The 16,843-nt window shown below is 35.9% G+C and overlaps 1 protein-coding gene across 3 annotated transcripts; it reads right to left on the bottom strand.

The window, feature by feature from the left end:
- Positions 1 to 36: 36 nt before the first annotated feature.
- adgrd2 (adhesion G protein-coupled receptor D2) lies at positions 37 to 16,165 on the bottom strand. Of its 3 annotated transcripts, none has more exons than XM_026269727.1 (26): positions 15,825 to 16,156; positions 15,040 to 15,089; positions 14,895 to 14,943; positions 14,085 to 14,330; positions 13,148 to 13,777; positions 12,044 to 12,172; positions 11,535 to 11,620; positions 11,124 to 11,402; positions 10,366 to 10,477; positions 10,155 to 10,280; positions 9,954 to 10,062; positions 9,542 to 9,647; positions 8,987 to 9,039; positions 8,765 to 8,888; positions 8,320 to 8,423; positions 8,103 to 8,205; positions 7,113 to 7,269; positions 6,885 to 7,018; positions 4,887 to 5,002; positions 4,358 to 4,478; positions 2,406 to 2,447; positions 2,229 to 2,282; positions 1,993 to 2,143; positions 1,814 to 1,872; positions 1,638 to 1,668; positions 37 to 1,449 (listed from the first exon to the last, which is right to left on the bottom strand). In XM_026269727.1, exons 1-26 carry the CDS (start codon positions 15,895 to 15,897, stop codon positions 1,442 to 1,444), a joined length of 3,252 nt encoding a protein of 1,083 aa, XP_026125512.1. In that variant the 5' UTR covers positions 15,898 to 16,156; the 3' UTR covers positions 37 to 1,441. The 3 variants fall into 3 exon arrangements, with proteins under 3 accessions (XP_026125512.1, XP_026125513.1, XP_026125514.1); XM_026269728.1 differs by having other exon boundaries at positions 7,113 to 7,266; positions 15,825 to 16,153; XM_026269729.1 differs by lacking the exons at positions 37 to 1,449; positions 1,638 to 1,668; positions 1,814 to 1,872; ... (1 more) ...; positions 2,229 to 2,282; positions 2,406 to 2,447 and adding an exon at positions 2,454 to 3,600 and having other exon boundaries at positions 15,825 to 16,165.
- Between the last annotated feature and the right edge of the window lie 678 nt (positions 16,166 to 16,843).

The following is a 16,843-nucleotide window of genomic DNA, read 5'->3' as shown; positions in this document are numbered from 1 at the left end:
ACGAATGTACAGAGTTTTTTCATTTGTATTCTCTTTAAATCATCTGAGCATGACAATCATTTGTGGACGCGGAGGTGTTTTTATAGCGCTTTCATCTTTGTGACGTTTTTCTCTCGGCTAAGCGTGATCTCTGCAGATGTTTCATTTGAACGCTTATGCATCTCTGTTATTTTATCTTAATGCTCCTGTGCTTTTGAATGGATGATGAGTATTGTAATTTCTTTGATTTTTTCGAATACATTTATTAAGTTGGTATTTAAAAAACATTCCAAAAGGACCTGTCCGAAAACGAATCGAATGAGACAAAAGAAGATATTTATTGAAATAATGTAATCAACAGTATCAATTAAACTATTTAAAGCACATTTTTACATAGATTACACATTTATTTGTCTTTCCTTTTAACTGAAAAAAAAGAATGGGTTGCAATAAAATAATATAAACGAGACGTTGCAGTTGTTTGAAGACTGTGTGTGTGGCGGCCTCAAAAGCAATCTTACTTTGAAAGGACTCGTTTCTAAAGACAGACACGCTGCTCTACTCTGAGTGTCTCTTCAGTGTGCCAATAAAAAGAGGTTATGGGAAGGTCAGAAAACATTCACACATGTTGCTACCTTTGTGAGTGTATAGAGAGAGAGAGCTTCTTTTGAAATCCGATCGAACCAATTATTTTTCTATTCATTTTTATTTTAATCAAGTGTATCGTTTGAAAAAAAAAAATCAAATAAAATCAGGATTCATGAATGACTACAGACTAGAGATCCACACTTTCCACATCAAAACAAACAAATTAGTTTTAATAGTGGGAGTAAAAAAAGTAATACATGATGCATTTTATATGCATTGTATAAAAACAGGGAATGCCTATTACAGTAAAATACTTTTGCGTTATTTCAAGTGGGTAGTAGAATTACAGCATGAAGAAATCAAAAACAAACCATTAAAATTATGCTGTCATGATAAGATAATCTTCACATGCTTGCTATTTTGAGCACTAGACTTTATATAAAACATCAATAATGTGTTATTGAAATGATACTTTGCACAGCTGATAGGTTTCATTGTCCAGTTTTCTTATTCTGCAAAAGAACTGAATGTGAATCTCCATTGATAGAAGTTGAAAATCACTAACAACTCATTCTGTTGTCTGGTCACGATTAATAGTGTGATGATGCTCAGGTTGTCCATTTTTACTACTGTGAGCCTCTTTACTCTGACAGCGTCTGTACATTATAAAACGATGAGCGCAGTCTCATTGAACATTTGCTGAAACAGTCGTACCATGTTTATCAGAAAACCTTAACTCGCTCAACACAGACTGAGCTCTGGGAATGAGACGGCCTGCAGGATTGCGGAGGAGGCAGTGTTCGCTCCTCCACAGAATGAGCTACATCTTCATCCCAGGATAAGTCGCGGGTCCATGCAGATCTGTAGTGTAGTCTCAACAGCCTGCGGAGAAGCAAAAAACGTATTCAGATTCTATTCTGACAAATCTCAAACTCAAATTTTATGGTTTCAGTGTCATTTGTTTGAAAAGTGCATGAGTCCTGTGTTAGTGAAGAACTAGTGCGCCCCCTAGAGATTCAGTGTGGACACATTATCTTACAGCAGCATGTTCATGTGAAACGCTTCTTTACCTGAGGGCTTAAAGGCTGTCAGCTGAACCACCTGAAACACAAGATCAAGCCAGGTCAATCTGATAACAACTGGTTATTGTGACAAGCCTAATTCCTATTTGGTTATGTGTATTATTGGCACGGTTAAGTGCTGCGTATATAATATCAGTGCCAACCATGTGTGGCTTGCAGCGTACCTGACTTCTGTTGGCTGGTTTCAATGGGAAATTCACAATATGGTCCTCTTTAAACCGTTCTTAGATATAAAGGACAGAGATGCTACATGTAAGCAAATCAAGTTTTTCTAAAACTCATATTGACTGTAAGCAACAGTAAACTGAGCTGAAGACGGTGGATTCGCATGAGTCTGACGTACCGTTCTTAAAGACGAGCGAGTCGGCTGTGGATGTGGTGATGGGAGTCGAGCTCTCGCTGCTCTCCGGGCTGGAACGAGTCGGCAGGCTGTGTACCCATGAAGCACTGGGAGACTTCTGGGAGGGCAAGAAGTTGATAGGCTGCGAGCAGTTCTGCAAGAGGAAATGACATCACAAGTGAGCACGGTAACAGAGAAACAGATTGAAACTGTTCAAATGAGCAAAAATACGGTCTTACTGTAAATGACAAAGCTTTTCGCTTGTCTTGAATTCTTCTTATAGCGTTTCGCACCTACATTACCGTGAAACATTCAGAAACAGCATTGCGTTGTAATTTAGAAATGAAAATCAATTCCTCATACTCCTGAAATATAAGAAATACCAACTGATAAATATTGTACTGTAGAAGTCATACCTCACTGTTGTAAACCGCATAGACCAGAAAAATATACAGGCCCTAGAATGAGAGGAGAGCGTTAATAAAATAACATTTCCCCTCACTCATGCGAGTGATTATAATGTTAACAACACTGAGCAAAGAACAGCACTAAAATAGGTTTTTATAATAGTGTGTATGGGTCATTCTACTGTACCTTTTGCAATAATACATGAATAAAAATAAGATGTAAATAACTGATTGTGTCAATCTCAATCTTGTGTCAGTCTGCATAAACAAAATGAAGCTTATTTATGGGTCATTAGTTATTTTCCAGACATGAAGTTATTAAAATGCAATTAAAGTAAAATGTGAAATTAAATTCAACAATTACTATACCATACAAATAGTAATAATAATAATAATAATAATAGAATTTGAGGAGGTGGAAAAGTGTTGAAAAAAAAGGAGGTGAATTGCGAGATCTAAAATATAATGAATATTCATAATGCTATATGCAAAATAATTTATTTTCGATTTTGGGGTATAAAATGACAGGATATATAAGGTTTTGTGTGTTTCAATCAATGGCTGTGTTTTAAAATTAAGCAATAGAGAGGTAAAGAAAGAATTTAAATGAAAATCATAGTATAATTAACAATAAATTAAAAAATATCTCAGAATTGCTTAAGATGATGTTTACTCTATTTATTTATGAATATAATTCTTAAATTTAAAATATAAATGTAGTAAGATCTACATTTCAATGATCTGTCTGAAGATTCAGCATCTGTGGTTTAAGAAACAGTTATTATAAAAATATATGATTATAATATATTATTATTTAAAATCTATTATTAAAAATAACCAGGAGAAACTTTTTTGTTTTGGGACATTTAGCTCAAAACTTCAGTTTTATTCTCCGCTCTTGTTATCAGTTAGCATTGAATCAGCCATATATTACAGCTACGGTCCATATTCTTCCTGCATCATAAAACATTCGAGACAGATCTGCACTGGCTAATTATATGAGAAGAGTTTCCTTCCAGTGACGGACTCTGCTCATGTGTCTCCTCCTCTCCTCCATTTTCTCCATCTGTCTTCTGCTTCTTTTATCTTTTTCCCAGACGCACACAGTAAATCTACATTAACAAGCTCTGGGAGGGAATTCAGCTCTCGTTCATTATAGACATGGGAGGAAGAAAGAGACACAGTCCGAGAGAGCTACGTGAAGCTGAAAACAGAGAGAGGAAGTTCATTTCAAATGTGTTGACAGACTGGAATCTGAATGAGAAGAAGGCAAAAGGTGCGTGGAAAGTCAGAGCTGGCCGATTTGGTCAAAGATGACAAAAAACAACTATTTTTGTCCATACCGAGGTCACAGTTATTTAAAATGATTACTTATAGAAGTAAAGGGAGGTTTACCTCAAATCTCAATAATCTAAGTTTTATTCTCTGAAGTTCATAGCAGTTGAGCCATAAATTACAGCTAATACACACACACACACACACACACACACATACACATTAAAACAAAATAAAAATAAATAACATCAAAATGAATAAATATTGTGGAAGCACACCATTGCAGTGTTATTTTAGCATCATTGGGATAATCTTGTAGTTTTAATTAATATTTTGAATCGATTTCTTTTTTCATTTTATAGCAATTTTTGTCACTTTAGTAGTTTTTGTTTTATAAATATATGTCTATATAGATTTAACGTTTTAGATTAATTATGTACTTTAAATTTAACTCAATTAAAATAAGAACTGTTGCTTTGGCAACTAAGTTTTATTTTATTTATATATATATTTTTTCAGTTAAAGTTTATTTTATTGCAGGTAACACACATATTTATAACAATGCACCACTGTAACGGAGAGAGTTTGTAATACAAGACAAAACAATGTCCGTGTGACAACAGAATTTTGATTTCATAATCACTGCAAGATAAATCTTAATTGAAAATAAATGTGTGGAGTGTTACCTGAAAAGCATTGAGTGTGATGAACAGATAGGCCACGACGACAGATAAATGCACCAGCACCCCACACAGCCAGGTCAGACCTAACACTGGTAACAGGATCAGTACTGGCCTCGTCGCTGCCCTGCGTGTGCACACAAACACAATATCACTCCTTCAGATTACTGAATGCATTGGCTAGGCTGCTCAGTTTTACTTCAGTATGACTGAAACTCTTCTTCAAGGACACTAGCTAATTATACAGACACTTCTGATTCATTTCTGCTCATTCATTGTAGGAAGTATCTATATAACAGGACAAACGAGTCTCTGTGGCTGTTTGTATGGTATCTTCTCAAGTCCAGGTGGCTGATAGGAATAAATGAGTTACTGGCAAACAGGTGCTTTCTCGCTGCTTCCTCTGTTCAACAAGATAAGAGAAGAACTAGAAATGTGTACAATAATGAGAAACGACTGGCTGAAACTGCTCTCTATCTCTTCGCTCTGGCCTGTTTTTATTTCAAAGGAAGTTTGAAAGGGAGACAGCGTTCACCAGGTAAGATCCAGCGTGTGAAGTTTGGAGTCAGAACTGGGCGTCAGCATTTTGGCTCTGCGACGTGCACTGGCCACTGTGACCGTTACCACCCGAAAAAGCACCACAGCGTTGACCTAAGAACAGAGAAGCACATCTCCCATTACTTCACTTTAACAGGTGAACTTATCGCTGTGAAGGTTTGTGGCCTCAATCTTTTTTCTTGTTCTTTTTTTATGCTGTGCCTTTAATAAACGACTCTGTCATGTTCAAAGCAGGGATGATGTATCTTTGTAGGATCAGAAATGAGCTAGCATTTTAGCTACATTACCCTTAAGTAAATTATGAAATGGTTTTTGTATATTTGTCTAAAATGACATCTGCGATGAACATACATTTGTATGTTTTACTTTTTCTTTTTAGCTTTTTGTTGCCCTGAAAACACGACTTTTTACAGCCTTGAAATAATCACATTTATGTAAATTATAATATCCCAAACCTCTTTTTTTTTTTTATAAAGTCTGAAAGAGTTAAAAGCTTAACGATGAAGTCACGTGCAGTTGATTTATAGCACATGTTTAGCTATTTACATCTGGCTACTGTATCAAGGCTTTAAAATGAACCATATTTGTGAAGATTATCATGATGTACAAAACATGCAGCAATCAGAAATCTTTGGCATACAAAAGTCTGTGTTCACCACAACACTATACTACAAAGAACAGTCACTATATGCAGAAAATCTGGAGTTTATAATATACAGAAATGTACAATATGTATTTTATGGTTGCAGAATATATGCTTCCTGATGATACGATCCCTTAAGTTTATTTGATGTGCTAACAACCTTAAATTTGAATTTGAATTACATTTTAAAAAATCTGATCATTAGCATTTAATATCCACATAGCATTCATTCATTATGCATTTAGCTGACATTTTAATTAGAAGTGTCCTTTCCGGTCCAGACTGCTTTAAAGCTGTGATGAATCAGAAGAAGAAAAGTTAATGTATCTGAGTGCAATATATTTAACAAAATTTACAAAAAAAACTTGATTCTATCCAGATGTTGTTGATTGGATGGAGGAAGACTGACTAAATGATTGGAGAGAAATCACTAGAGAGAAGATCCAGTTATGACATTTTGTTAAACATTACAAGGCTAAAACATTTTTTTTTTTAAAGCAAACATATGATGAATCTTTCACAAAAAGATCTATAAAAGCCATTTAGGAAATAGATTTCATGTTGACTTTAATATCATCAGAGCCAGGTTTCCCAAAAGCTTCGTAAGCCTAAGAAGTTCGTAAAAACGATCGTAAAACTGATCTTAATATCACGGTCTGTTTCCCAAAATCATCGTAACTTAAGTAGCACTTCACCGTAGATCTACGAGTGCTCTGGAGTCATCGTGAAGCCCTAAGTGCATCGTAAGAAAACAGATTTATTCTGTCACCTGCAGGACAAACAGAAGATTAAACATTTAACTTGATTCAAGAGCAATGTGATTATAATATAAGCATTTGATTGTGCTTTATTGTACACTTTATAACTCGTTTTCTTATTTTTTTTTCATTAATTTATAATTAATTTCAAAGACCGGGGGAAAAAAATATGTCAATGACTTGCTGAAGTGCACGAAAACCAGCTATGTATTTGATCTGAAATAATGTCTCACTCTCTCTCTCAATTAATTGAAATAATTTCATGCATTTAACAGACGCTTTTATCCAAAGGAACTTACAGCGCATTCAGGCTAACATTTTTTACCTAACATAATATATAAATATATAAAGTTTTGTTGGGAAACACACGTGAAACAATAACGAACGATCGCAAAATTACTCGTAGAAAACGCTCTTAAGCTCTAAGATCAATCGTTATCGGGAAACCCGGCCCAGAACAGTATATCATATATACTCATACACTCAAAAGCAAATAAGAGCCCACTGTGACAATTATTCTGATGCAAACACACACACACTTACTCGAGGAACTGCGCACTTGTGACATACTTACGGCCAAAACAAAGAGCACAGGCCCCGCAAAAGCCCAAATAACGTGCGACTGCAGGTTCAGCCAGCAGTACTGCTGTGCTTTGTACTGATCCAAAGTGGCTGCCAAGGTTACAGCGACTATAACAACCGGCAGCCCTAAGACAAAGCAAATACAGACACAATGTGTGAGAGGAAGGTTAATCAAACAGAACATGAATCATAATGATTTACACACACACACGGTTCTCACCCCAGCCCAGCACATAGTACAGCTTCATGCGCCTCTCCTCGCTGATGTTCACAGAGACCACTTTACTCCAGAGCAGCAAGCCCTCCACCAGCATCCAGCAGAAAGACGACAGGAAAAAGAGATGCAGGAGCGCCGTCACCAGCCAGCAGACTTCCTGCTCCACAACAATATACACATGCTTCATTCAAAAGCTGACAAAAAACAGGCCCATACCAGCTAGCAGTAGTACATTAGAGATGTTTACTAGAATACAAAAATATCATTTAAATAAATATACAGTATATTATTTGATTGTTACATAGAAATAGAAATAGATAGGTACAAGTGTTCTTTAGTGATTTATCTCTAAAGAAAACACTACTATGTGGCAATCTCACAGCTGTTTCTCTACTGTTTTTTATCAATACCATCTGATATTTATGAAGAAATTTATAAAAACAGCCAATATCAAAGTCTTAATATCCTCTTTTCACATTTCACCATTTATTTCATGTTTTGTTCATATATTATTTTAGACTAAGTATATATATATATTTTTTTTTTTAAAGAAAGAAAAACGTAAAAGAAAAATCATTTGGGACTGTATTTCAGATCATTTCCCTTAATTTAAGCAGGTTATATTAGTATCTAGCAGCATTATTAAACACACACACAATGGCACTTTAACAAGTGTGATGTTCAAAATATGATTCGTTTGTCAACACAATAAAATGGTGGCAACAATTTGATGAGATGGAGCAAAAAATCTATTTAAAATCATCCTATTGTCTCAATTAATTATTTGTTAATTTGCATAATAAATAATGGACATAATGGCATATATTATTTTTGCATCTGGCAGTGATGACCATTAACTTTTTGGTAAACAAATTATTATTTTTGTAGTTCTCCAGTCTTTTCTTATCAAGTATTAGGTGTTGTGACACACTGATGCATAAAATGACACTGCTGAATAAAAAAAGAACATGTTGACAGATATAGACGTCACACCTGGTTTCCCTCAGCCCAGTCGCTGAAAATAAGAAGAAGCTGAGCTACAGCCAGCGCCACGATCAGGTTTTTGTGAACTGTCGTCCGATCTGACTTTGGAACGCTAGAGGAAAACAGAGAGCGACTCATAATGCAGTAACAGTGGATCAGCACTATTTTTTATTATTATTATTAATATTATTTATATATTCCCACCTACAAACACAGGGAAACTCACCCGACAGCCACAAAGAGAATAAATGTGAAGATGAGACCACACAGAGACACGCCAGAGCCAATCAAACTGAAGATCTGCAGGGCTGTCTGATGATCCGGATCTGGCTAATATACACACACAAACAATTTAAGTAGTAGGATTTGATTTGTCATACTACTTTTTAATTTTACTCTTTTTTTTTTAATTGAACTGTTTATTTCCTATAGTGGTCAAACTTTGTTTCCTCATGTTTATCTGCAACCAGGGTCATTACTGTAACTGATTGTTTATTTTTTTTGGCAATTGAAATAAATGTGAAATCAAATAAATATATATATATATATATATATATATATATATATATATATATATATATATATATAAATATAAAAGTAAGATCAGTGTCTATTCTTTGTACTATGATTTTCCATCTGTTGCAGGTACTTCTTATTAAAAGCCTCTTTACCTGAACTTCAGAGATCTGTAACAGCAAGGCAAAGTTGGTAGTGTGGTTACAGGAACAGGAAGTGGAGTTTCTGTTAGTGGAAATAGAGGTGCAACCCTTTGTTGACCACCCTCCCCCCTCTGGCCTGAGGCGTCAAGGCAAAACAAGATTTTTATACAGTTATACAAAACATTTATGAGAGCATATGAGAATTCATTAAATAAGTACACGAAAATGGCTTACATCAGGTCGAAATCCCAGAAAGAACAGATAGGTGTCAAATTCAGTGAGGCGTTCTAGAGAGTGAAAAAGAGAAGCAATGTAGAAGAAGTCAGGCGTAACTGTCCATCAACACAGTACATTCAACCCTGATCAGTTCTCATTTAATCAGTTCTCCTAAAATGATAAAATCTAGTGAAAATGATGTTTGAACAGCAGTCTACATTTAAAAATCAATCTACGTCTTCAGAAGACTTGAAATATACCATGCATATACTGACTAGTGTTAAGGTACTTTAAGCTGCTTTTTGTGCTTTTGGAGCTTGAATGCCTCTTGTGACTAAACTGTATGCAAAAGATCAGTTTTGAAATTCAGCAAAATCAACTGATCCATGGAAAAAAGGAAGTCATCTAGATTTGTAAGGAACTCACATGTGCTTGAATGATTCCGATAACTTTTTTTTATGGTTTTACTGGCATCCACTACTCTGACTTTAGCCAAAGCTAATTTGAGAAATGAGTCCATGGATTTAGAAAACATGCTTCCACAATAAAAATGACACATTCTATTTCCTGTACCTGAATCTTGTGCTGGAGTGTGAAGTTTATGGCCATGCTGATCGGCTGTCCATCTGCCAGCACTGTACTGGAGATGACCGACGAGCCCAAGACTGTTCGCACATGCCTGATTCACACAGTCACACCATCAGCAATATGACAACACATTCATGTTGTAATTACACTGAAATATGCTAATTCTGTAATAAGGGATTTTCCTGCAGTATCGCACACATTATTGGCATCTATGGTTCCATGAAGAACCGTTAACATCAATGGAATCTTTGCATTCCACAAAAGGTTCTTTAGAACATCTTGGCATGGCTGTGAAAACCCATTATGGCAGCTGTGTTTTAAAGAGTGTGTTCACGTAGCGCAGACACAGATGATCTGAATTAATTCAATGAATCTGCATACTGTATTCATATCTTACCTATGAGATCCATCACTGACTATAGGGAAAAGGGTAATGTTCTCCTCTCTCTCTGAGAGACATTTCACAGTGCTGTACCATGTATTCAGTAACGTCACCTTTTTGAAGCCTGAACAAGCACAAGATATAAAAAATAAGGAAAGGAATAAAAAAAGTGCATCAATTAAAAAGACTTCATATCCTGGTTTTAAATATTCAAACCATTGTTCTGTAGGTCCTTCATGTTTGCTGCTGGGACAGAGATGCAGTCACGATTTCCCACATCCATCCCACAAAACGCAGAACCGTGAGAACCTTCAGACAGCAGCTTCTGCTGGACCTGCAGCTCTGCAACACAGGACCACAGTTTTTGACTAGGGTTTTAATTTCAGTGCATGTCAGTCTTGTTGCTCTGTATGTCTGTGTAACTCACTGATATTGTCGCTGTGTATCTGCACAGTGTCTGTGTCGTCTGTCAGCAGAGAGTTAAGGTTGCTCACCATACGGTCTACAGTCTGCACGACTGCCATTGGGCCCTTCACTACCTACAAAGCACAGATTATTTTTGATTCAAACCCAATATATGAATAAACAAACTAGTCACTCTGTATGTAAAATGTAAGCGAATGTTAACTTCATAAATGAACTTATTTAATGGTTGGATAAACAAAATATCATACGCCAGCTGTGCTGGAACTGCTCTTTGAATGATCATTAATTACAGAATTATCAAGTATCATATAAAGAGTTACAATACAGTTCAAAGGTTTGTGGTCAGTAAGATTAAAAAATAAAAAAAACTTTGCTAACCAAAGGCTGCATTTATTAGATCAAAATACAGCAAGAACAGTAAAACCGAATGAAAACAATGCCTTTACTTTCGCTTTTGAACAACTTGAACAATTAAAAAAATACTGATCACAAACTTTTAAGCAGTAGTTATTACAGAATTATAAAATAATTAAATGAATAAATAAAAACAATTGGAATGTGGCAAGTTGATGGTTTAGAAAACTGTAATATAAGACAGTAGAATTCAAATCTACTGCAAAAATATATAGATATATATGATAATAATATAAGAAAATAATCTATAATTCATAAAAGACATTTGCAAAAATGTTCTCAAGAAGTGTGGCAGACTATCTTCATATATCCCTTTAAATAATCAGTAGTTAACGCATAGATCACCTCTTTGATGCTGTTCCATTTGCTGACATTGTCTTGGCTGATGAGTGAATCTGCAATGGTGATGAAGCTGTGGCCGAGCCTCTCTGCATCACGCCGGCTGTGGTTGGCAATGCTGGGCAGGTCAGCGGCCCGAGAGAGAACATGCATCAGAGAGACCATGTCCATGTCCTCCAGCTGCTTCTGCTCCTTCTTAACAGCCTGCTCCGACACGTTCAACAGACGGGACACTGAGGTCCAGCTCTGCCCGTCTACAGCATCAGAGAGCACATCGTCTGCGGTCTGACAGACATGGGACAAAATACAAGTCAGATGGTTTCTTTTAAACTTTGATTATTAACAATGATAGTGTGCTAATAATACTGTGTGCAGAATAGTCGTGCTGAGAAAGCACTTTTTAGAAATCGACTGTACCACGCCATACTGCATGAGACTTTGCATGAAGGAGCTTGGGTTGGACGTCAGAGATTCTTTCACGTTCTTCATCTTCAGATAATGGTCTGTGGATCAGAGAGCTGCACTGTCACTCTGTACACACTCACAGCTCACATTCTTCAATACATTCACACTTTATTTCACTCAATAGCTGTATAGCTGTCAGCTGATAAATTTAAGTACACAATTATATACCAATTTCGACCAGTTACCAAGCAATGCTTCATTTTGTTCAGTCTGTGGTGTAAAAAGGTTGCATTAGCAATTAAAGAAAAAAACACTCAAGCAAAACATGGTCTGAATAAGCAAAGGGTCTGAATAATTTTTGGTCCCAAATTTGACCAGTAGTCCACTGTATGAAGTATTTTGCTATCCTCACTTACATAAATTAACTATAGGGTCATGCATCCACTAGTAAAAAAAATATCAAAAATGATATCTGGTGCCTGAACAGTTTTTGGTTTGACTGTGCCTGCTCTCACACACACCTTTGCTGACTCTGCAGATGAAGGGGAGCGTGTGTGTGCAGGGGGCAGTGCTGTACTGAGGCTGACGGTCAGACCAGCCATTAAAAACCACACATTCCTCTTCCTGTTTCTGTGTTGACTTCAGGGACCCTGCAAAAACAGGCATATCCACCACAAGTTAACTGGAAATTAAAATGAATGCATTATTATTATTATTAGTAGCCTATTATCATCACATTTCAGCTGAAACAACAAAACACTTATTATAACACTAAATATATAATATTAAATGTAACACCAAACAACACTTAGAAACGCATTAAATAGCTACTTTAATTTTAGTCAAAATATTTAACAAAAATACACTTGTTTTAAAAATTTAAATGAATACTGAAGTAATCATATCAGAAGATCCAAGTAGGATCTGTAAACAAATAATAATAATAACAATAACAATCATCATCGACATTATTATCATTATTATAAACATACACTTAATTTATTTTAAATATTGCATATATATATAATAAACATTTTTGAATATTGAACAACTGGCAAGGATATGTTCTTAATTGTAGCTTTAAATGTATTCGTATAATATTATTTATATATTTAATAAGATAACTTTAATAAGATAATTTTGTTAAATATCAGAAGATCCAACAAATCCAATCTGTAAGTTAATACTAATAATAATAATACAATTATTATTATTGACATATACTTTTTTATATATATTTCATATATAAAAAAATAAATAGTGAAAATCTGAAGTATGTTATAATAAAACTTTTAATAATAAAAATACAAGCTACATTTTTTGAATACTTAGAACTAAATTAAATAGAAAATATGATAGTAATATTACATTTAATAGGATGTTTAAAATATTAAATTAAATCTAATGTCTATCTATCTATCTATCTATCTAAGACTAAAGACTTTGATCCACCGATTTTCCACAAAAATATTAAATCAAAATATTAAATGTAAAAATTATACATATTATACAAATATTAAATATTAAAAAGTGCTAAAAATTATTTGTTAAAGCATATTTTATAACAACAACAATAATAAGAGTTGTTATTTGTAGGATATTCTGGGTGGGTAAATGAAGCTGACCTGGACAGGTGAGTGACGCAGACACATTCTGGACAGACTGATGGACAGTGAGGCTCCAGTCCTGCCATCTGAATAAAGCTCTGTGATTGGTCAGCTGCGAGCAGGTGTGCAGCGCCGTCACCTGTTCTAACTCCAGAGCTTCACCCCAGACGCTCAGATCAGTCAAGTTCCCAAAAAACGGCTCCGTGAAATTCCCACCAAAAGTATCCTGGTCTTGGCCCAATATAAATATCCCGTCTCCGTGGATATCCCTTGCATTTCCCCGAGCTGTCCCTCTATCTGAATCTCCCGTTTCCCCGTCCACGTAAATGGCCCAAAATCCATCGCTCGAGCGCCACGTGACGCAAACATGGTGCCACTCTCCATCAACGGGCAGCTCGGCTTTGTGCCGATGATGCTGTCCTTGAATGAGAAGCGCTAGGCGGACTCTTCTGTCGCCTGTCTTTCCGCGCAGCTGGAACTCATTGACGAAAGCGCGCGCTGCGTACGAGAACACCGTGGACACGTCATTTCGCCGCGGGTCCCACTGCACGCGCAAGCAAACGCTCACCCCCGACAGCGGCGGGAAAGACGCGTTCACACGCGCATAGCCGTCCTTAGACGTGAAAGATAATCCTCTGAAGATCGTTTCTGTGGAGTTACAGAGATATATGACCTTGCACCACAAAACTTGTAATAAGAATACATTTAAAATTGAGATTTAAGCATCATTTGAAAACTTATATATATATATATATATATATATAGAGAGAGAGAGAGAGAGAGAGAGAGAGAGAGAGAGAGAGAGAGAAATTCGTCTTTGAGGTTGTCCAAATCAAGTTTTTAGCATTACTAATAAAAAATTAAGTTTTGTTATAGGGGACTACTTATGACTTGTTTTTGTGTCCAGGGTCACATTTTGACATTATACTGTAACCAACATCATAAGCAGACTTACTTTGTTTGGGAAGCACCAGATGAGTTGTCGGGTTCTGTTTTTTGTTGGTTTGGAACCAGACTGGGCCCTGCGTGCTGGATTGAGAGAGTAACTTCCGGGCCCCCTCCTCGTCCTCTCGGACCCCTGAGGTTGTGAGGCCGCTGGACTGACCACGGCAGTAACGCAGAGCTTGCTCGAAAGTGAACGATGTGTTCACAAGATGGTACACTGCATCCTTCTGGATCAGAAGGTTAGAGTCTGGCACATCTGCAACAGGTTGAGATCTACTGAATCAGGATTTTGTACATTGTGCGCATCAATTTTATTCACAGGCACAAACGGAGCGAAATTATGCAGTTTGGTGTAGATGTTGTTAATAATGGCCATATGTTGCATAAAATAGCATGTACTGTAAATGGTCAGTTGTCACACTATATCTCCCAATCAGTCCTAAGATATGATGTTTAAATAATTCGTTTTGTTGATGTTTCAAACATATAATCCAATACAACACATTAAAATTAATATTCCTTAACAGCCTAATAGATTCTATTTAATAAACATGATTAAAAAAATGATCTATGGTGTATAATCAGTTACTTCAGTAACTGGTCATCTTAATATGTTAACAATATATAACAATAGTTATTCTTTCATTTACTTTATGAAAATCAGTAAAGATTTCACAGCAAACAGTCACATTAACCACAACCTGAAAGTGGACATTTTTACAACTAAAAAGCCTTTTATTAATCCGATGACAAAATTCACGTACATAATCTTTATAGAATGAATTAATGTCTAAGTGGCACAAATGCAGAGTTTACTCACCCAAAAGCCCGGCTGACCATGATTGAGTTGGTTCACACATACCTTTAAACTTCATTGTTAAACACATAAAGAAAAAAGATGCCAAAATGAGATCATACTTGAAGAATTTCACAAATGAGGTAAAGAAATGTGATTCCAACATTACCACTGCATTAGCCAAAATCACTCCAAAGAGCACCGGGGACATCTTCACATCTGGACACAAATCAAATAAATAAAAATACATAATAAATAACAACATGAAGAATGCAAACCCAAAAAAGATATCTGAAATATCAGGGAAACTTCCGTATGCCGTGTAAATAAATCACTTGTGTTCCTCAAATGTGACTTCCTTGTTCTTTTGTAAAACATGTACATCAGCCGTATGAAACACAACGGCAGATATAACTGAAGAAGAGCGAGTCAAAAGTAAGAGACCACAATTTAAAAAAAAATATATATAAATGTATAGATTTTAAATAATTAATAACAAAATAAACAACATTCTAAGATTTTATAAAATACATTCATATTAAATTTACACTTTAAATGATTGTCATTTTAACTGTTAAAGACTCCAAATATACCACAATTAATTTTGTTTTGTACAGTTTGATGTGTACTTTTTCTGATGTGATGCTTCATAATTAATGGCATTTGTGATTTTTTTTCCTTAGTTATGTAGATAAAGGTTTACGTTACAGCATATGTTGTTTAATTTATGTTTATTGCGTTTTTTGTGTGTCATGTGTGTTTTCCACATGATGGTGTCTTGTGTTTGTGTGAATGACCTTCTAGAAATTACCATTTGCCTCAGTTTGTGGAAAAGCTACTTGTAATGAAATTTGATTAATCATATCAGAACACATTAGATATTAGAAAAGAACCCAAAAAAGGGTTTCAGTAGTGGTATCGGACTTTGTATTGGATATAAGAGATGTGACTTACAGATGTATTTGTAGCTCTGCCTTGTGCTGCTTGTCTTGTGATGATCTTCCTCAGTTGGAGTCCTAGCATCCATTCACTTGTTTGGGCTGTGCTTGGAATTGCATCTGTATATCTTTCTCCTCTTATCTATATGCACTTTACACTGTCTTCATCCTTCAGCTTGCAAGTGTGATATCCATTTCAAAATCCATCTGATACAAACCGTCCTCCTCCTTGATCCCGGTGTGTGTGTGTGTGTGTGTGTGTGGCTCTAGGAAGGAGGTGAGCGCAGACCCCCTCGTAGATGTCCAGCCCACCAGCTCAGCCTCAGCCGTCATTTTAGTACAGCGCTTTGTAATGCTAATGGATGTCATTTATTAAAGCAGACTTCTTGCGCAAGCAGTGTGAAAGTTCATCAAGAGCTGCGGGACACCTACCAATGCAGAATGCCATTTATTTATGTCCATTAGTGGACAAACTTCACACACACACACACACACATACGCTGTAAACTATTACAACACTTCAGATGAGATGATCACACACTGTAAGCTGCATGCACAAACTGGAACGAGTGAAAGTCATTTCCACCATGTTTGTTCAGCCTTTTTTTTTTTTGCTTGTTGCATTGAAAGCGTCTCTATAAAGCTGGTTTGTTTTGTGTAGGCTAAAGCTTTAGTGTCCTGCAGGACAACAAAAGCAGTGACATCACTAATGCACAGTGCACACCAGCGGGCCAAAGAAAACCTGGTATTAGTATGCACTGTAGGCAGGAGCTCACGCAACACTATTGAGTGCAGCATCAACACCAGCAAGAGCTCTGAGATCACAGCCAATGCATTTCAAACCAGATCCAGGCAAAAATCAAGATTAAAAAAATGTCTAACAATTCAAAATGTGTGGGGCAAAATACTTGTGTTTTATTTGAGATTTAAAAAAATATATATTCCAGACCCAACTGAAAATAAATGTGGTGTAGATACAATTTTTGCTCAGAAATTGCAAGGAAATTCAAATAATTACACAGAAATGGCAAGTAA

Source organism: Carassius auratus, chromosome 8, assembly GCF_003368295.1.
Source record: "Carassius auratus strain Wakin chromosome 8, ASM336829v1, whole genome shotgun sequence".
Lineage (NCBI taxonomy): Eukaryota > Metazoa > Chordata > Actinopteri > Cypriniformes > Cyprinidae > Carassius > Carassius auratus.
This window is presented reverse-complemented; position numbering and strand designations above follow the sequence as displayed.